Source organism: Chiloscyllium plagiosum, unplaced genomic scaffold (genome assembly GCF_037043375.1).
Source record: "Chiloscyllium plagiosum isolate Xiang-an unplaced genomic scaffold, Cpla_swu_hap1 HiC_scaffold_34, whole genome shotgun sequence".
NCBI lineage: Eukaryota > Metazoa > Chordata > Chondrichthyes > Orectolobiformes > Hemiscylliidae > Chiloscyllium > Chiloscyllium plagiosum.
Window position 1 is genome coordinate 32,126,967 of NW_028270172.1, and position 21,869 is coordinate 32,148,835.

Below are 21,869 nucleotides of genomic sequence, written 5' to 3' on the forward strand. Positions count from 1 at the left end.
TCACGTGTACATGCTGCAACCTATCCACCGGCGGTATGATTGACGCGCCTGCGCACTGGGTTGAACTGCCAGTGGTCGGTCATTGTCGGCTCTATCTCCTACTCGGTGATGGCGTTGTGGCAGCGGCTGCGGATGTCCTGGTCGACGTTTGAATGTGCTTTGCTGCAGGCGTTCGGGCTTCAGCGTCGTCTAGGTGAGAGTCTGTGACATTAGGGAGAGATATCGGGGAGCGAATAGAATCTGTTCATGCTGGTATCCATCTGTCTATCCTAGTATCCATCCAGTCTGCTACCTGTGCAGTGAGCCATTCATTTGTATTAGAGGGCAGTTGAGCATCGACCATATTGCTGTGGGTCTGGAGTTGCATGTAGGCTACAGCAGATGAGGATGGCAGATTTCCTTCCCTGACAGACAATGGTGAGCCAGATGAGTTTTTCTGACAATTGGTAATGGTTTTATGGTCACAGTAGGTTCTTAATTCCAGATACCATGATGGAATTCAAACCTGGGTCCCCAGAACATTCATAGTATTGCAATTATACTACTAGTCATCTCTATCCAAGTGTCCATCCAGAAATGTAGTCAACTAACTACCTGTCCATCCAATGATACTGCCATTCTCATACCTGTCCATTCAGAAATCCTGCCATTTACCGAACTGCGCATTGATGAATCTTTTATCTACATATCCAGGGGTGGTGAGAATCTGGCTTGCACTACCTGGGAAGGTAGTAGAGGCAGGAAACCTCTGAACCTTTAGAACATAAACAGATGAGCATGTGAAATATAATATTTAAGAATGGGTCGTATTCTGGAAAATGGGATCAGTGTAGATAGACTTGATGGGTGAAAGGGCCTCTTCTGTGGGGTGGCATGGTGGCTTAGTGGTTAGCGCTGCTGTCTCACAGAGTCAGAGAGGGGTTCAATTCCAGCCTCGGGCGACTGTCTGCATGGGTTTCCTTTGGGATTCCAGTTTCCTCCCACGCACAAAGATAAGCTGGTTAGATGAATCAGCCATGCTAATTTATCCATAGTGTTAGGTGCATTAGTCAGAGGGAAATGGCTCTGGATGGATTACTCTTCGGAGGGTCAGTGTGGACTTGTTGGGCCAAATGGCCTGTTTCCACACTGTAGGGAATCTAATCTTCTGTGCAGTATGACAATATCTGTCAATCAATCAATTGCCTATAGTATAGGAGCCATATGCAGTTGCCGTGGCTATATTTTGCAATGCTGTACTTACGTATTTTTGATTTGAATGGCTTTGTCCATTCCCCTGCAGTTGGCATATGAGTGATACTTGAAGAGTTTAATATTTTGTTTGGGTACAGATTTGGAAGGTAATGACTTGCTGGTATTGTAATTAGACTTATAAATAAATGACCCAGTTAATTTTCTGGAAGCAGGATTTGAATCCCACCACAGCAGATGTTAAAATTTAAATTTACTAACCAACCAAACAAGCCACTTAATTGTATCAATTGTTACAAAGTCTTTTTAAAAAAAAATTGAACGAACCTGGTGACCAATTCGTGTTAACTAAGGCATTGGAAATGACAACAGCAAACATACCCTTATGACCCCACAAAATCCTCCATGTTAACATTTGGGCACTAGTGCCAAAATTGGGAGAGCTGTCTCAGGCTAGTCAAGTAAAAGGCAAGTATTGTCATACTCATGGAATCGTATGCTACAATGTCTAAGACAAACCAATCGCCACCCCTGTCTCTGTCCTGCCAGATCCAACAGAGGTGAACACAGATGACCTATAGTTTAGGGAGGTTCCCTGGGGGTCTTCAACATTGACTATTTCATGCCATCAGATCAAACATGGGCAAGAAAAGTTCCTGCTCACTACTGACATCACCCTCCCTTCCCTCAGCTAGTTATTGAATCAGTACCCCTTCATGAATAACAGCACTTGAAGGAAGCACTCGCTCAGATGGTGACTTCAATGTCCATCACTGAGAATGGCTCAGCAATGCCAGTACTAATGAGCTGATTCAGTCCCAAAGGACTTAGCTGCTCAACTGTATCTGAGTGAACTAATAAGAGGGAAAAAGATACTTGACCTCATCCTCACCAATCTACCCGCTTCAGATGGAATTGTTTATGACAGTATAGGTATGAATGACGACTGCCTAGTCCTTGTGGAGACAGAGTCCCATCTTCACTTTGAGCATACTCTCATCATGATGTAAGCACTATCACCATGCCAAATGGAATAGACTTCAAACAAATCTAGCAACTCTAGATTGGACATCCAAGATGCCAACAGAAGCCATAGAATTGTACTTCCAACACAACCTGTAACCTTGTGGCACAGCATAACTCCACTCTACCATGACCATCAAGCCAGTGGATCAACTCTGGTGCAACTAACACAACAGAAGGGCACTTTGAGAGCAGAAACACGAAAACCTAAAAACAAGTTGTCAAACTGATGAAGCTACAACACACGGCTGCTTATGTGATAAACAGCATAGGTAGTAAGTAGTAGAGAGAACTATGTGATTTCACAACCAAAGGCCACATCTAAGCTCTGCAGTCAACTTATTGGATGAAGAGTGTCTGTAAGTATTCCCATCCTTAATGATGGCAGCGTCCAGCACATTTGTGCAAAAGATAAGGCTGAAGCAGTCACATCAATCTTCAGCCAGAAGTGCTAAGTGGATGATTCATTGCAGCCTCATCTGAAGGTTTCCAACTTCACAAATGCAAGTCAATTTGATTCTTTCTACATGCTATCAAGAAAAGGCTGCAACCACAGATTAACAAAGGCTACAGGCTATGGGCCTTGACAATATTCCACAGTAATCCTGAAAACTTGTGCTCCAGAACTTGCTGCAACGCTAGCCAAGTTGTTCCATTACAGCGATAATACAGGCATCTACCCAACAATGTGGAAACTTGCCCAGATATGTTCTGCACACAAAAACAGTGCATATCCAACCCAACCAATTATGACCCCATTGATCTATTTGCAGTCATCAGAAAGGGTCAACAACAGTGCTATCAAGCAGCTCTTGTTTAGCAATAACCTGCTAACTGACACTCATTCTGGGTTCTGCCGGGGACCTCATTATTGTCTGGGTTCAAATGTGGACAAAAGGATTGAATTTGAGAGATGAGGGGAGAGTGACTGCCTTTGATGTCAAGGCTGCATTTGACTGAATGAGGCATCAGGGAGCCCTAGCAAAAATGTAGTTAATGAGAATTGGGGGAAACCTCTCCATGAATTGGAGTCATACCTGACACATGGGAAGATAGTTGTTTGTTGGAGGTCCATCATCTCTGCTCCAGTACATCTCTGCAGGAGTTCATCAGAAGAATGTCCTAGGTCCAACTCTCTTCAGCTACTTAATCAGTTATATCCGCTTCATTTTAAAGCCAAAAGTGGGTTGTTTAATAATGGTTGCATAAGATTCAGCATCATTCGTAACTTCGCAGGTAGTGAAGCAGCCCATTTAAGTGGCAAGTTACATTATTCATGCCTCACAAGTACCAGACAAAAACTATCTGCAATAAGAGAACTGAACTATTATTTCTTGACATTCAATGGTATTACCGGAAACCAAATTCTGGCTACTATAGTAAATCAGAGGCTCAGATTCTTGTTGTGAGTAACTTGCTCCTGACTCCCAAAGTCTGTCCACCATTTTCAAGGTCCAAGTCAGGAGTGTGATATAGTACTCCCCACTTGCCTGGATAAGTACAGCTCCAATGCAAGAAGCTTGACACCATCCAGGACAAATCAACATGCTTGACTGACACCACATCCACAAACACTCACTCCCTTTGCCTCCAACCCTCAATAGCAACATTGTGTACCACTTAGATGGTACAGGCATAAACTCACCAAGGCTCCTTAGATAGCACCTTTCAAACTCATGACCACTACCATCTAGGAGGACAAGAACAGCAAGTATATGGGAAACCATCCACCAGCCTGGTTTTGAAATATATCGCCATTCCTTCATTGTTGCTAAGTCAAAATCGTGGAATTCCCTTACAGCATTTTGGATGTACACACACCAAATAGGCTGACCACTCTTCTCAATGGCAATAATAGATGGGCAAAAAAAAATGCTTGCTCAGCCAGCAAAGCTCATATCCCATGAGTGAATAATAAAAGAAATGTTCCCAATCTGATTGTTCAGGGGAAGCATATCACTATTGGCATAAATGTTTGAATACTTGTAATACTCTACAACCATTTAACCGAAGACAAGTTACTGAAGTAGTTTATTTTCCTATTTCTGACCTTGAAGGAGTGTGGAAACCGCGTTCACTGACCTCTCAATCATGGCTTAATAACACAGCCCATTCCTATCTACAGTTACAGAACACATCGGACATGAGATTTGCAGTTCATAAAAATGAAAGTCATTACTAGTCAAAAGCTTAAAACATAACAAAGACTAAGAAAGGAAGTATGAGTGGCTAGGAGTAAATTTCACAAGCAAACTCACAAAGATAAATTGCTTCCTGGGTCACAAAAAAGTTTGCATTAGGTAAATAAAGCATTAATCAAAGATTGTTGTTGGAGAAATGAGTTTCAATGGTAGGCATGCTGCCACTAATACTGGGGAAATATGTATTATTGAAACAGCTTTTGCCTGAAGTGTGCTGAGATCTGTGTCCTGACAAAACCTATAACTGGTAGGGAGGACTTTGGATGAATAGTGAAGGCTGAGGGTCATATAAGGGCAGATTTGGGAAGTTAAAGAGGAGGGACAAGGCAATATTTCAGGACGAAAAGAACGAGAGTGTGACAAGTAGGAACATCTCGATTATCCGAACAACACTGGTGTCAGTACTTTTTTTGGTTAATCCAATGTTCGAATGATTGAATGCTCGGATAATACAATTTACCCAAGCACCGGGACCTTGAGATCTTGTTCGGATAATCTGAAATTCGGATAATGAATGTTTGGGTAATCGAGGTTGCTCAGTATAAACAACACTATATGATAAATAAGATTAAATCTGGCAAAAATAGTAACTAAACTAAATGTTTAGTTTTAATCGAATCCTCAGTTTTCATAAAAAGATGGATAAATTGATAGAACAAATATAAATAAAGTTGATGTGATAGCTGTTATGTAGATGCATTTGCATCCTCACCAAAGCTGAGACTTGAATATTCATGAGTATTTGACATGTTGGAAGGCAGGAGTAAAGAAAAAGGATTTGGGTTTTCCCTTTCAATAATGAATGGGATTTGTACAATAGGAAATGATCTTTGTTCAAAAAATCAAAGTGTTGAAATGGCTTATAGACCAACCCCTCCCAACCACAATAAATAGCTACATAAAAGGACACTGTATGTTAAGAAAGATATTGCAATAATCATTGGGATTAATCTTTACATCAGTTGAACAAATCAAATTGGCAAAGAGAGCCTGAAGGATGATTCATAATGTTTCAAAGACAGTTACTTTGAACAATAGGTTCTGGAACATTGGAGCAGACTATTTTTAGACCTGGAAATATTATAATGAGGCAATTAATTGAAATAGGAGAAAGTGAGGACTGCAGATACTGGAGATCAGAGCTGAAAAATGTGTTGCTGGAAAAGCGCAGCAGGTCAGGCTGTATCGAAGGAGCAGGAGAATCAACGTTTCAGGATTCCTGAAGAAGGGCTTATGCCCGAAACGTCGATTCTCCTGCTCCTTGGATGCTGCCTGACCTGCTGCGCTTTTCCAGCAACACATTTTTAAATTAATTGAAATACCTCAGTAAAGGATAATGTAGGCAAGATTGATCTTAGCATGATAAAAATTTATTTCTTTTTGAGATTGAGAAATGTAGGTCTACAAGTAGTGTCTTAAACTTAAATAAAGACAATCATACAAAAATGAAGACAGTTGGCTAAACTGGACTGGGTAAATGGGTTAAAAATTAAATAGTAAGAGAAGCAGGAGATATTTCATGACTGTCTTCAAATTCCATTGAGAGGAAAAACTCTACCAAAGGCTGCACAATCTTTGGCTAACTAATAGAGTTAAGGTTAGTATAAAATTGAAATAAAATGCGTATGGTGTGTGGAAAATTAGTGGTAGACCAGAAGAGTGGGAAAATATTTAAAAGCCAAAAGGATGGCTAATAAAATAAGACAAACAAGTGTATAATTGCATCTGTAAGCAAATTGATTAGAAAAAAGCTGTAAACTTATGAATTAGGTACAGGAGTAGGCTCTTTAGCCCTCAAGCCTGGCAAATCTGATTGCTGCCTCAGCCCACTTTCCTGGCTATCCACTATAACAAATCGGTCCTAGACTTGGTAAAAACTCACCCACCCATGGATCGGTTCGAAGACCCAGGAGACCAATGCACAGCTGCTGCAAGTATTTGATGCAGTATCAAGGTCTGGTGCATGTCCAGGTGACCTTGGAATTTAATCAATTTGAAACTTTTTGGGCATTGTGGGCAGGGCATTGTGGACTTCATTGACAACAAGAAAAAAATCTTTAACCGATACTCAATGTATGTATGTTTTTAGTTTTAGTTTTGCTAAATGTTATTAATGCTACCTCCTAAGGCGAAAACTTTACAGTGGTAGTTATGACTGGTGCCATTATATTGGCCTAAATACAAAATGAGTCTATGCTGTATTTAACCAGCAAATACTGGCATTCAGAATCATAGAGATGTACAGCACCAAAACAGATCCTTCGGTTCAACTCATCCATGCCAACCAGATATCTGAAATTAATCTCATCCCATTTGGCCCACATCCCTCTCAACCCTTCCTATTCATATATCCATCCTGATGCCTTTTAAATGCTGTAATTGTACCAGCCTCCACCGCTTCCTCTGGTATTCCATTCCATACATGTACCATGCTCTGTGTGAAAACATTGTCCCTTAGGCCCCTTGGAAATCTTTCCCTTCTGATCCTAAACCTATGCCCTGTAGTTCTGGACTTCTCCACTCCAGGGAAAAGATCTTGGCTGTTCACCCTTTTCATGATTTTATAAACCTCTAAGATCACCCCTCAGCCTCTGGCGCTGCAGGGAAAACAGCCCCAGCCAATTCACCCTCTCCCTATACCCTCAAATCTGTTTTGCCATTGATTAGATAATGATTAACCTGTACACCGATTACATTTACTCAGTTTGACTATGCATGTCTCCATATCTTTACCCAAGAAAATACGATTAATCACAATTTTGATCATTTCAATTGACCGAGCCATAGTTTTTTCCTGTTTTTGTGGTGAGCCAATGGGAGAAGAGAAGAGCAAAAGGGAGTTCCAGATTTACACTATTCTTTGGTAATGGGTAGCTTCCGAAACCTTTAAGTAAAGTTAGCTCAAAATGATATGTTACTCGGCTATTCAGTTGAACCATACATTCATACAGTTGGGTGATACTGCTCTCATTGTCCATTATCATATTGCAACAAATGAATATTATTCCAATGGGTAGAATAAAAATGTATGCCAGCAGTATTACCTCGTAGATCACAGAATGAGCTACCAATCTGGTAAAGGTTACCTGCATCAAATGCAGCAGAGTTCCACAATGCTAAAAATGCAAGAATAGTATCCTAACCACCACTGGATCAGAAGAAAATCTGTTGCTATACAATAACCAGTCAAGAATAAAGTTTAAAAAAAACACACAATACCAGGTTATAGACTAACAGGTTTATTTGGAATCACTAGCTTTCAGAGTGCTGCTCCTTCATCAGTGTTCTAAAAGCTAGTGCTTCCAAATAAACCTGTTGGAAAATAACCTGGTGTTGTGAGATTTTTGACTTTGTGCACCCCAGTCCAAATCAGTCAAGAATAGTAATGGAAAATCAAGAACTGAATTGAGCAGAGTTTCCTTCCAAACATAGCTTTGAAATAATAGTATATTACAGTAACAGCAGGTCTCCCATTGTCTCTCACTCTGTGTATCTTTTGTTTTTACTTGTGTTTGGAAATCCAAACAACACATCAGTCAGCAGCCAGAAGGAATTGCTAACACTGCAGGATCGTTACAAATGAGATTCACCAGGATGATGCCTGTTTGGAGCATTTCAGCTATGAAGGGAGACCAGATAAGATAGAGTTGTTTTCTTTGGAGCAGATAAGTTCAGGGGAAATCTGTTGGAGGTAAATAGGATTCTGAGAGCATGGACAGGATGCATAGAAAGCAGCTGTTCCCCTTAGCCAAAGGGTCAATAACAAGGAGCACAATTTTAAAGTGAAAGGCAGGAGATTTCATCCAGAGGGTGGTGGGGGTCTAGAATGTAATGCTTGGAAGGGTAGTTGAAGCAGGAAACCTCACAACCTTTTACTTGGATGAGTGCTTGAAGTGTCAGAACATTTAAGGCTGTGGGACTAGTGAAAGTAGTATATACTTTTGGCAGTACAGACTCAATGGGCTGAAGAACCTTTTCTGGATTATGATTCTTTCAGATACTATGGAAGATACCCAATGTGCTAATTTTACATTTTTGTTCACAGCAGGATTCGACTGATGAGAATATTAAAAATGTAATCTGTATGCTTTTGTTTATGTTCTTACTTTGTTCAGTGTCTAGGTCTTTAATACATTATTCCAAATCAAAAAGTAAAATTTATTCCCTTAGCTACAAAAGCACTACCATAAACTGCTGTCAGCAGATGTATGAAAATAACCCAAGTTGATTCTTTCAGACTATAGGGAAGGATTTGCATTCCACTGGCATTGGGTCACTGTGACAGCAATGAAAATAGAATGTCAGCATCTGGACACCGGAATCGAAAGATTAGCTCTCCTTTCTCTCTACAAATGCTGCCAGACCTCCTGAGTTTCTGTCTTGTTTCAGATTTCCAGCATTCCCAGTTCTTTATTTTATTCTGGATAACCAATCTGTCTCCCAACAACTTTCTAGTTAGGTGCTACAAGCAATAGCTCACTGTATAAAACATTTTACAACAGAGGTTCAGTTTTTGCATTGCAAAGACATGAGATAGCTCTAGCCAAAGGGTTAAGGATAATCCAAAGTGAATCTACAAATACATTAAGGGCCAAAGAGTAAATAGAGAATAAGGCCCTTAAAGATCAACAAGGCCCTTTAAATGTGAAACCACAGGAGGTGGATGAGATACTAAACAAGTATTTTGAGTCAGTATTTATTGTGGAGAGGTATATGGAAGATAGAGAATTTGGAGGAATAAATAGTGATGTCTTGAATTACGGTGGAGGAGGTGTTTGACTTCTTAAAATGTGTAAAGGTTGTTAAATTCCTGGCACCTGATCAGGTGTGTCCCAGGCAGAAAGCTAGGGAAGTGATTGTTGGTCCCCTTGCTGCGATATTTGTATCACTGATAGCCATAGGAAAGGTACCAGAAGACAGGAAGTCAGCTAATCATAGAATCCCTTTAGTGTGGAAGCAGGCCATTCTGCCTTTTGAGACCACACCACCCCTCTGAAGAGCATCCCATCCAGATCCAGCCTGTCCCTGTAATCCAACATTTTCCGTGGGTAATCCATCTAGCCTACATGTATTTGGACTGTGGGAGGAAAGCAGGGCACCCAGAGGAAACTCACACAGACACGGGGAGCCTGCAAACTCCACACACAGTTGCCCAAGAGTGTAATCGAACCTGGGTCCCTGGTGCTGTGAGGCATCAGTGGTAACCACTGAGCTATTGTGCCTGTGGCGCCATTATTTAAGAAAGGTGGTAAAGAAAAGCCAGGGAATTGAAGACCATTGAGCCTGACATTAGTGGTGGCTAAGTTGTTAGAAGGATTCAGAGGGACAGGGCTTACATGCATTTGGAAAGGCATGACCTGATTAGGGATAGTCAACATGGCTTTGTGCATGGAAAATTGTGACTCACTAATTTGATTAAGTTTTTCTTTGAAGAAGTGACAAGGAAGATTAATGAAGGCAGAGTGTTGGATGTTGACTATGGACTTCAGCAAGGTGTTCAATGAGGTTGTGCATGGTTAGCAAGGTTGGTACTTGGAATCCAGGCGAGCTCGCCATTTGGATACAAAATTGGCTTGAAGGTAGGAGACAGAAGATGGTAGTGGTGGGTTGCTTTTCAGACTGGAGGCCTGTGACCAGCAGTGTGCTGCAAAGATTCTTGCTCAGTTCACTGCTGTTTGTCATTTATATAAATGATTTCAATGTGAATGTAGGGGGGATGGTTAGTACATTTGCAGATAACACCAAAATTGGAGGTGTAGTGGAGAGTGAAGAAGGTCTTCTTAGAGAACAGTGGGACTTTGATCAATCAGATGGGCTGAGGAGTGGCAGTTGGGGTTTAATTTAGGAAAATCTGAGGTTTTGCATTTTGTTAAGGCAAATCAGGGCAGACTTCTGCACTAAATGGTAGGACATGGAGAGTGTTGCTGATCAGAGACCTTGGGGTGTAGGTTTATAGTTCCTTGAAGGTGGAGTCATATGTAGACAGGTTAGCGAAAGAGGCATTTTGTAGGCTTGCCTTTATTGGTGAGTGCATTGAATATAGGATGTTGTGGCTGTACAGGACATTGGTTAGGCCACTTTTGCAATACTGGGTTCATTTCTGGTCTCCCTGCTGTAGGAAAGATGTTGTTAAAGTTGAAAGGGTGCAGAAAAGATTTAGAGGGACTTTGCTAGATTGCAGGGTTTGAGCTATAGGAAGAGGCTGAATAGACTGTGGCTATTTTCCCTGGAGCATCAGAGGTGGCTATTTTCCCTGGATGACCTCATAGAGATTTGAAATCATGAGTGGCCTGGATAGGATGAATAGCCACGGTCTTTGCCCAGTCCAGGGGTGTCTAAAACTAGAGGGCATAGGGTTAAGGTAAGAAGGGAAGATTTAAAAGAGATCCTAAGGGGCAACTTTTTCATGCAGAGGGTGGTGCGTATATGGAACGAGCTGCTAGAGGAAGTAGTGGAGAATGGTATAATTACAACATCTGGATGGGTATATGAATAGGAAGGGTTTAGAGGAATATGGGCCAAATGCTGGCAAATGGGATCAGATTAATTTAGAATACCTGGTCAGCATGGACAAGTTGGACTGAAGGGTCTTTTTCCCTGCTGTATGACTGTGACTCTAATTGCTAAAGAATAACAGTCATAAGCACAGGGAAGTGGGTATTTGATGCAAATCTATGTTTTGGGAGAGACCATTTACAGCTTATGAAATTATGAAACACTAATCAATTTGTTCCACAGAAGCCAATGTTCCTAATAAACTATGTCCATTCAGAAATCCTGCCATTTACCTAACTGCACATTGATGAATCTGCTACCTACATATCCAGGGTGGTGAGAATCTGGATTGCACTAGCTGGGAAGGTAGTAGAGGCAGGAGACCTCTGAACTTTTAAAACATAAATGGATGAGCACATGAAATATAGTATTCAAGAATGGGCCACATTCTGGAAAATGGGATCAGTGTAGATAGACTTGATGGGTGAAATGGCCTGTTCTATGGGGTGGCGTGGTGGCTTAGTGGTTAGCGCTGCTGCCTCACAGTATCACGGACCCGGGGTTTCCTCTAGGTGCTCTGGTTTCCTCCCATAGCACAAAGATGTGCAGGTCAGGTGAATTGGCCACACTAAGTTGCCCATAGTGTTAGGTGCATTTGTCAGACGGAAATGGGTCTGGATGGGTTACTCTTCGGAGGGTCAGTGTGGACTTGTTGGGCCGAATCTAATCTAATCTTCTAATCTACATCATGTTACCCAGACAGGCCAATTGTTCACAGAAGCAAGCCCCAGTACTCAAAACCAGCAGTAGGGGTCAGCATACTCATGTTATTCCATGCAATAGTTCTTCAGAATCCTTTTATAAATCCATGTCAATATGTGCAGTAAGCAGGAATCAGGCATTGGTCAGGAAAACTGCTGTTTGAAAGGAGCTGACGAAAAATTTTGCAGCCAGCACACCAATTCAGAAAACACTGCAATAAAGTAAAGATTTTATGTTACACCCTGTCTATTTATTTGATCTGATAGGTTATATGGAGAGAGCATTTGTTGCATTCCAAGATCCTTTACACATTTGTCATGAGGTGTGATAAATGCAAAAAATCTCCAGACAGATAGTAGTTCACATTCACAGCAGATTCCCTTTTCTCCAGGCACTCTCTTAACAGCTATTACCGCTGCTGAGCACCCCCATCACTCTTTATCTTGCTGTTGCCCATATTCTTTTCACCTCTTAAAAGATTCTACAAAGTCCCTTCCATTTATTTTTGTAAGGGTAGTTAATCCTTCCAAACTCCTGTACTATTTGGGATGTTCTCTACCCTTCTAACCCATGATCATAATTGTGATATCAGAAATGCAAGAGCCACATCACAGTACCCCGGGACTATGAGAAGCCGAGGAGAAACACCTATACAACGTATTCAGGAACAGTGGTTCCCCAAGAAGCGTAGTCTGCCGATTACTGCACAGCGGACCTAAACAGGAAAGCTCAGTACACCCAGACACTCTCATCACCCTACCATACATCAAGGACATTTCAGAGATGACCACCAGACTACTCTGGCCCCAAGGCATCATGATAGCCCATAAACCTACTACCATACTAAAACGACTACTGATGAATTTAAAGGACCCCGTACCCACAGCCAGCAGAATGAACGTAATATACAAAATCCCTTGCAAGGACTGCAACAAACTGGCAAGAAACTAGCAATTAGGATATATGAACACCAACTCGCCACCAAAAGACATGACCAACTATCACTAGTATCCATACACACAGGTGAAGAGGGGCAGCAGTTCGACTGGGACAGGCAACACGGGAATTCCTAGGGGCCTGGCATTCAAATTGGAACTCTATTAGCAAACTTATAGATTTGGACCCCATTTACCAGCCTCTCAGAAACAGAAATTATACCACCCAACACAATAAACCAAGACACATAACTAGCACGTGGGACAAAATGCCACTGGTGGCTCACTGATGGCGGTACCTGGCATGGTGAGGAAAAGTCTGAAAACAAACCCACCAGGTCAGTGAGCAACCTGAGCTACAAATCTTCTCCAAAATCTCAAATGCAAGAGCTGTTTTGCATATAGCATGATCTCATGAGCAGAAATGTGCTCATCACCAGACCAACATTTCCAGACAATGCTTAATGGGTACATATTTAAAGTGCTGTGTTTTGCTACATGGTTCAGTGGACTCTTTTATGTCCACCTGAGAAAGCTCCAACAATGCAGCACTCCTGCAGCGTTGTATTGGATTGTCAGCCTGATTTCGCACTCAACTCTTGTATGAATCAGTTTTTCTGTCCCTAATTTGTCTACTAATGATTTTCACTGATATTTCATTTCTGTCATACTGTTAACTTCAGTTCGTATTTCTAACTGGCTTCTGTGCTGATCAGTGCTAATCACTTGAAGGAAAGTACATTCTTTAAAGAAGTAAAATAACTTTTGTCACTCTTGTTTAGATTGAGAAATGATGCTGAGATTCTTCTTATCAGAATATTTCTTAACCTGTTCTACCCAAGTGACCATAGCTGTGGACCTTTCTTGGTGTAGCAAAATAGTCATGTCAGGGAACTGGTAATCCACAGGCCCAGGCTAATACTCCGGGAGTTCAAATCTCAGCATGGAAGCTGATTGAATTCGAATTCAATTAATAATTCTGAAGTATAAAACTAATCGTAAAACCATTGTTGCTTATCATAAAAACACCTGGTTCACTAACCTCATTTAGGAATAGAGATTGGCTATCTTTGCTTGGCCTGGTTTGTGAGTGACTGCAGACCCACAACAATGTAGAGGACTCTTAACTGGCCTCTGAAATGGCTGAGCAAGTCACTGAGATAACGGGCATTTATGGATGGGCTTTGCCAGGAAGTTCACATCTCATGAAAGAACAAAAGCAAAAAGGAGCCCAATTCTGATGAGAATTTATTGTATCCTGTCAAATAGAGAATGTCTGAGCCACTGTTGGACAACACATTTTGTAGGGGCACCAAGTTGGCTGAACAGCTGATTTGTGATGTAGAGCCAACAGCATGGGGTTACCATACTAAACCAATGAAGCATCTGATTTAAATTTGCGCAGTAACTAGTGGCACCCCCTCATTGTTAAGTAGGACTTGGGGGGGATGAGGGAGGGTTTTGGGTGGGGAGTTGGGCTGAGTGGTGACGTAATGATAAATGAACACAGATGGAGAGGGTATGGCCTGGTTGGTTAATGGGATGAAGGAATCCAGTTGGTAGTTGGAACGAAGGGTCAGTCAGAGGAGTGGAAGAGAGGAGGAAGCACTGGAAAGGGAGTCAGGGACGGGAAGGGAGGTTATTTGAAATTGGAGAACTCAACATTGAGACGTCGGGGCTGTAGGCTGCACAGGCAGAAGACAAGGTGTTGTTCCTCCAATTTGAGTTCTGCAATTTCATATAACCTCCCTTCCTGTTCCCGACCCACTTTCCAACCCCTTCTCCTCCCTTCCATTCCTCGACCGAACCCTCATTTCCAACTACAGACTGTACCCTTTACCTCTATCACCACCTCACCACTCAACCCTTCTACCCACCCACCTCCACCAAACCCCCTTATCCTCAGCTCCCCTTACACCCACCCTTGGCCATGCCCATGGTGAATTGGCCATGCTAAATTGCCCATATTGTTCAGAGATGTGTAGCTTAGGTGCATTGGGAAATGTAGAGGAATGGGTCTGGGTGGGATATTCTGCGGAGGGTTGGTGTGGACTTGTTGGGCCAAATGGCCTCTTTCCACACTAGGGATTCTATGATTATAACAGATTCCTCAAAGGAGTGTTAATGAAATAAAGATAACCTCACCTAATTTGACATTGTTTCAATCAAGATACAAAAAAAAGCAAATCAGAGCAGGACTTCTACACTGGTAAAGTCCAGGGGAGTGTTGTTGAACAAAGAGACCTTGGAGTGCAGATTCATAGCTCCTCGAAAGTGGAGTCGCAGGTAGATAGAATAGTGAAGAAGGTGTTTTGGTATGCTTTCCGTTATTGGTCAGAGAATTGAGTATAGGAGTTGGGAGGTCATGTTGTGGCCGTGCAGGACATTGGTTAGGCAACTTTTAGAATATTGCGTGCAATTCTAGTCTCCTTCCTATTGAAAGGGTTCAGAAAAGATTTACAAGGATGTTGCCAGGATTGGAGGATTTGAGCTATAGGGAGAGGCTGAAGAGGCTGGAGCTGTTTTCCCTGGAGCGTCTGAGGCTGAGGGGTGACCTTAGAAAATTATGAGGGTCATGGATAAGGTAAACAGACAAGTTCTTTTCCCTGGAGTTGGGTAGTCCAGAACTAGAGGGCATAGGTTTAGGGTGAGAGGGGAAAAATATAAAAGGGACCTAAAGGGCAACATTTTCACACAGAGAGTGGTACGTGTATGGAATGAGCTGCAGAGGAAGTGGTGGAGGCTGGTACAATTGCAGCATTTAAAAGGCATCTGGATGGGTATATGAATAGGAAAGGTATAGAGGGCTATGGGCCAAGTGCTGGAAATGGGACTAGATTAGCTTAGGATATCTGGTCGGCATAGACGAGTTGGACTGAAGGGTCTGTTTCCGTACTGTACATCTGACTCTATGACTATAATTGAATTCATATAGCATGTTTCATGGTTGCAAAGTTAAAAATCACACAACACCAGGTTATAGTCCAACAGGTTTAATTGGAAGCACACTAGCACCGGGACGTCCCATCATGTCGGGCAATGGGACCCTATGTGAGAATCTCTCCGGCTATGTGGAAGGCATCTTGAAACCTATTGTACAGAGGATCTCCAGCTTCTGTCACGACACTACAGATTTCTTACAGAAACTCAGCACCCACGGACCAGTCGAACCGGGAACATTCCTCGTCACAATGGACGTTTCCGCACTGTACACCAGCATCCCCCACAAGGATGGCATTGCGGCAACAGCTTCAGTACTCGACACCAACAACTGCCAATCTGCAAACACCATCCTACAACTCATCCGCTTTATCCTCGATCATAACGTCTTCACCTTTGGCAACCAATCTTCATCCAGACACACAGAACAGCCGTGGGGACCAAATTTGCACCCCAATATGCCAACATTTTTATGCACAGGTTCGAACAAGATTTCTTCTCTATGCAGGATCTCCAACCAACATTGTACATCAGGTACATTGACGACATTTTCTTCCTCTGGACCCATAGCGAGGAGTCACTGATAAAACTACACAGTGACATCAACAAGTTTCATCCCACCATCAAACTCACCATGGACTACTCTCGACTGACTGTCTCATTCTTGGACACATGCGTCTCCATCAAGGACGGACATCTCCGCACCACACTCTACCGCAAACCCACAGACAACCTCACAATGCTACACTTCTCCAGCTTCCACCCAAAACATATTAAAACAGCCATTCCCTATGGACAAGCCCTACGCATACACCGGATCTACTCAGACGAGGAGGAACGTGATGGACACCTGGAAGTACTCAAGGATGCCCTCACAAGAACGGGGTACGATGCTCAACTCATCGACCGCCAGTTCCGACGTGCCACAGCAAGGAACCGTAATGATGTCCTCAGGAGACAGACACGTGCTGCAACTGACAGGGTACACTTCGTTGTTCAGTACTTCCCAGGGGCTGAAAAATTACGCCATGTTCTTCGTGACCTGCAACACATTATCAATGAGGATGAGCACCTCACCAAGACCTTCCCCACACCTCCACTACTTGCCTTTAAACATCCGCCAAACCTCAAACAGATCATTGTTCGTAGCAAACTGCCCGGCTCTCAGGACAACTCCATACAACCCAGTCACGGTGGACGCTGCAAGACGTGTCAGATTGTGGACATAGATACCACTATTACGCGTGGGAACACCTTCCACCTTGTACATGGCAGGTACTCATGTGACTCAGCCAACGTTGTCTATTTTATACGTTGCAGGCAAGGATGCCCGGAGGCATGGTACATTGGGGAAACTGAGCAAAGGCTACGACGATGGATGAATGGGCACCACACAACAATCAACAGACAAGAGTGTTCCAGGACATTCAGCCTCGGACCTTCGGGTGACCATCCTCCAAGGTGGACTTCGGGACAGGCAGCAGAGGAAAGTGGTCGAGCAGAGACTGATAGCTAAGTTCGGTACTCATATGGAGGGCTTCAACCGGGACCTTGGGTTCATGTCACATTACAGGTGATCACCATTGCACTACACACACACAGACAGATATTCCTACACACACACACACACACACTCTCACATACACATGGACACAGGTGCACACAGACACCCACACACACCCTTATAGACACACACTCCCACACTCACGCATGCACCCCCTCACAGACTTAAGACACTCTGCACTCACACACACATCCACACACTTTCTCACACTCACAACCCCCACCTCAGACAGACACACACACACACACAGACAGACAGACAAAGACCACATATATTTTCTGCGGTGAATTTGTACTTGCAGAGTTACATTGCACTCTGCTCAAAAACTGCATACATTCATGTAGAACTCTGAGCTCAAAAACTGCATGAATTTATGTAAAACTCCGTTATCTCACTTTTTAGATTAGAATCAATCTAAACATCATGGCATAGACAGAGAACACAGGGGGCTAACACCTTCAACATATTGTCTAGCTATCACCATTGTTAACAGCTAACCCGAGAATGCAACTTTAAAAAAAGGTTTTGTGATTTACACATGAAAGAAGTGAAACTATCACTGTATTCTAACAGATGAAAGGCTTAACAGGCAATCAATTTTTCAACGTATAATTTCAGTTACATCACACTGCAAATTTTTGCTATAGAATTCTGTGTTACAACCGAGCCCTCCACTATCACCTGATGAAGGAGCGTCGCTCCGAAAGCTAGTGTGCTTCCAATTAAACCTGTTGGACTATAACCTGGTGTTGTGTGATTTTTAACTTTGTACACCCCAGTCCAACACCGGCATCTCCAAATCATGGTTGCAGACTGTTCCAAAGTGATTGACAGTCACAAGGTTTTCAGAAGTGCCATTACTGTGGTATGGTGATCAATTTGAGCAGAACAGAATTCCACAGGATGGAAGAGTGATATAACCAGATAATGTGTTTTCGGCAATGTCAATTGAGGGAGAAATATTGGCAGAACACCAGGAATGTATGTCTTCTTTGAAACAGTATCTCAAGATCTCTCATATTCACCCACCATGGTTTAAGTTCTGTCTTAAACATCTCACCTCTGAAAGTGCAACATGCTCTCAGGACTGCATTGAGGTTCCAGAATGAATTATGGAGAGAGACTTGAACCAATAACATTCTTCAAGATAAAACTGTTATCATAGTTGACCCACAAATAATTGTATATAATACAATTATGTGGTGGATAACCAAATACATCTTAACACAACTTGTGTATACAAAGCATCAAATGCTTTTGAGAGGAAAATGTTTCTGTTTAACCTTTTGGAAAAATACATGGCACATGGATTTCGATGTTATTCTGCATCTCATGGACTGTGCAATGTGTCCGCCATTCATGGCTACTGCCACTGGAGGGTCTCAGTGAGCTCTGTAAACAGAACAAATTTCTATACCAGCAGGAAAGAGCATTGCAGCATTTTATTTCACAGTTCAGTTTCTGTAGATAGTATCACTGTGTATTCTAACTGTTGCAATCAGGGTTATTTTGCAGCAAACTGTTCCTTTTATGATCTTTGTTTACTCCAAAATCTATTACTTTGTCCCCCTGTTTTTCTGGCCTGTAGAGGGGATTTTTAAAAAGAAAACTTTCGTTTGTGCTTTTTCAAAGTGATTAAATCGATGCTGCAAATGGATGACTTGATACATGCAAGTCAAGTATAGTGAACAACAATGCTCCTTTACATTTAACGTCCCTTCAACTCCATAAAATGAACAAAGATGATTAGCATTGACTCCCCAGCCTCATAGAGATAATTAGGGCTGGTGACCAAAGGTTTGGTCAAAGTTTTAAAGGAGCTGAGGAAGACAAAGAGATTCCAATGTTTGGTGCTAAACGCCTGAAGCCTCAATCCTAAGGAAATGTGGAATGCACAAGAAGTTAGAATTGGAGAAATAGAAGAGATCTCAAAGGATTGGAGGTAGGAATAAGAGTTTCAGCTCATGAGCTGAAGCAGGGGCAATTTTTTCTCAGACTGTTCCCAGGGAAAGGCTTGAAGATGTTAAACAGGGAGCAGAGACTGAAGGCAATGGCTTGTATAGTAATGAATTCTGGACAAGCAATCTGATAACTTAGCAGTGGAAGAATCATGAAAGGTGGTAGTAAAGTAGAGTTTGGTGGCATCGGCAGACGTGTGCAAACTGACCTTGTGTTTTTGAATAACATGCCAATGAGAAATTGGACGAGGCCAAGGATAGATCCTTGCAGGACACTAGAATTAAGTGTGGGAACAGGAATCAAAGCCATCGAAAGCGATTCTCTGACTGATTAGATCGATAAGAATGGAACCAGAAAGCAGTCCCACATATCTGGACAACAATGCAGAAGCATTGGAGGTGGTTGGCCTGTCAAAGGCTGTGGACAGACTGAAGAATAATGAGGGAAAGTTATCCTTTTCATATAAGCACATAAGATGTCATTTGTGATCTTGACAGGCATTTTGATACGGTGCCAGAGTGGAAAGCTGGTCAAAGTTCTTCAAACATAGAGTTCTGTGGACAATTAGGTGCAGTCTTGGGCAACCACAGCACATTCAAGAACTTTTGAGAGGCAAGGGAAGATGTGGACAGGGCAGTAGCTTATAAGCTGATTTGAAGAGAGGAACAGTGACAGCAGATTTGAAGACCCTTATTGCTAATAATTTTATCTCATCAGCTAACATGAGATCAGGTGAGAGATCAAGTGGTCACCTTTTTATTGAGAATAGGGTTGATGAAGCAAGGAGTTCAGATATGCCCTTGAAACTCTACCATATGCACCAAAGTGACATCACAACTTCCCTCCAAAAGCTGCTTCCTGAATTTTCCTACTTTACAAAAGTGATTGCATTTCAAAAGTACTTAATTAATTATAAAATTCTTTATGTGGTCCTGAAGGCGTAAAGGCACTGTACAGATACAAGTCTATCTGATGCTTCCCCTTAGCATACAGTTTTTTCTCATCTAATAAAATTCAATTTGTTCACTTCTCCTGTTTCTTTGCTGTTAGTTCCTGCACTGGTGATAGAAGCTCCAGTAAACTTCCCTCATTCTGAAGCTGAATCCCATGATGGTGACCAGAGTGAGAGTCCCAGCTTTCTAGATAGTATCTTCTGGATGGCGGCACCCAAAAAACGGCGTACAATTGAAGTCAACCGCTGTAGGCGGAGGGACATTCGGAAGTTAGAAAAAGTTAAGGTATGTGCATAGAGTAAGCTCAAGTACATTTTCTCACAATGTGTTGCTTTGCACAGTTTCCAAATCAAGTCAGCACGTGAGTAGTCATCTCTATGACCTTTGTCTGAAAGCTGTGCATAAAAGTGCTTGAAGTTGATCTTCATGAGGATCACACAAGAATAGACCATAGGTTCTCAGTTGTGGATTGATATTAATGGTAGTGAATTCTACAACTAGATTGCTCTGCCATTATTGTAATATAACTGGGGTTTGTGTAGTGTAAAGTATCCTTGTTAGTGCTAAATATTTGTATTGGTTACTTGTAAACAATCTGTCATCAATCTCATGCCTTACTTTAAATAATGCAGCAACTTTATTTTTAAGATTTAAATCTGACCTGAAAGTGGAGCAAATTTGCTCAGTTTTGTTTTCATTTTCTCTTTGGAATTTCTTATCATTTCAGAACAACATAGAGGTCTGTCAAGTTTGTGGGCGCTTAAAACTGAAGCATGTCCTGTGTGCCTTCTGCTATCAAAAGGTTGTACATGAAACAGCTCTTATACGAGCACAGATTCAGGCACAGGAAGGAAGGCCACATAACACTCCCCCTGTAGAAAGTATTATACTTTATGCAGGAGAAAAGGCTGCAGAGGCTGACGTCGGAAAAAGGATCATTGAAAGGAATCGAAAGCGTCCAGCTTGGTTTACAGTAGACTCTTGATGTGAGCACAGTATAAGAGGGGAAATTCAAGCTAATGAGACCTTTTGTTTATTTAGTGCAGGCATTGTTAAAATGTGCCACAGTTGCTCAAAATATACAAGTGTGTTACCCTTGTTTGTTAATAAAGGAAGTATGTTTCAGAATATTTCAGGAATTTATGGTCTAGAGAAATGTGCATTGTAATAAATCCTTTCTACACAATATGCTCATTGGGTGTTTTGTTCAATTGTTTCATTTTTTAAAAAACCGAGGTAAACAGTACTTTTCCTCAGTTCTGTGCAGCAGTGCAGAAATAAGTGAGCTAAATTCAAGAATCTATGGTGATAGACATTTAAAATTTATGTCCCTAAGTTTCTGCATATCTCCACCATGCCCCTCATCTTTTAAAAGCCTTTTGGAAATCCATCCTTTAACTAAATCTTTTAGCCGGCAACAAATGCGCCTCCCCCACAAATTCCTTGCTGTCTGCTTTTCTTGCACCTGTTTCTGAAAGCTTTGAGATCATCTTAATATTAAATTATTTTTTATGCATCCATGATGTTATTACTATTACGCCTCCTCAAAGTGTCTTCTTTCCCCTTGGTAAAGTTGGTTGAATTAGTCTGATATCTATTAGCTTTTCTCAAGTTACTTTTAACTTGTGTAATCATGCTTTGAGTAACTGTGTTGACATTGAAGGTAGAATGGATTAATTCTAACCAAAACAGGCTCTCTACTTTTTTTTAGGACTTCATGTAGTCTAGAGGCTGTCTAGGTTATGGAGTGGATTTACTAATGAGGCTGATTCAACACGTTCTTAACATAAAAATCTAAAATATACAAATAGTTTGCGTGACCTGTTTTACAAAAAAGGCTGATCCT

At 41.8% G+C, this 21,869-nt stretch overlaps 1 protein-coding gene across 1 annotated transcript; it reads left to right on the forward strand.

Moving 5' to 3' along the window:
- Window positions 1–47: 47 nt before the first annotated feature.
- On the forward strand, window positions 48–21,209 carry mrpl32 (mitochondrial ribosomal protein L32). The gene is made up of 3 exons (XM_043719221.2): window positions 48–193; window positions 20,121–20,308; window positions 20,751–21,209. The coding sequence occupies exons 1-3, from the start codon at window positions 109–111 to the stop codon at window positions 21,006–21,008; spliced, it is 531 nt and encodes a 176-aa protein (XP_043575156.1). The 5' UTR covers window positions 48–108; the 3' UTR covers window positions 21,009–21,209.
- Window positions 21,210–21,869: the final 660 nt, after the last annotated feature.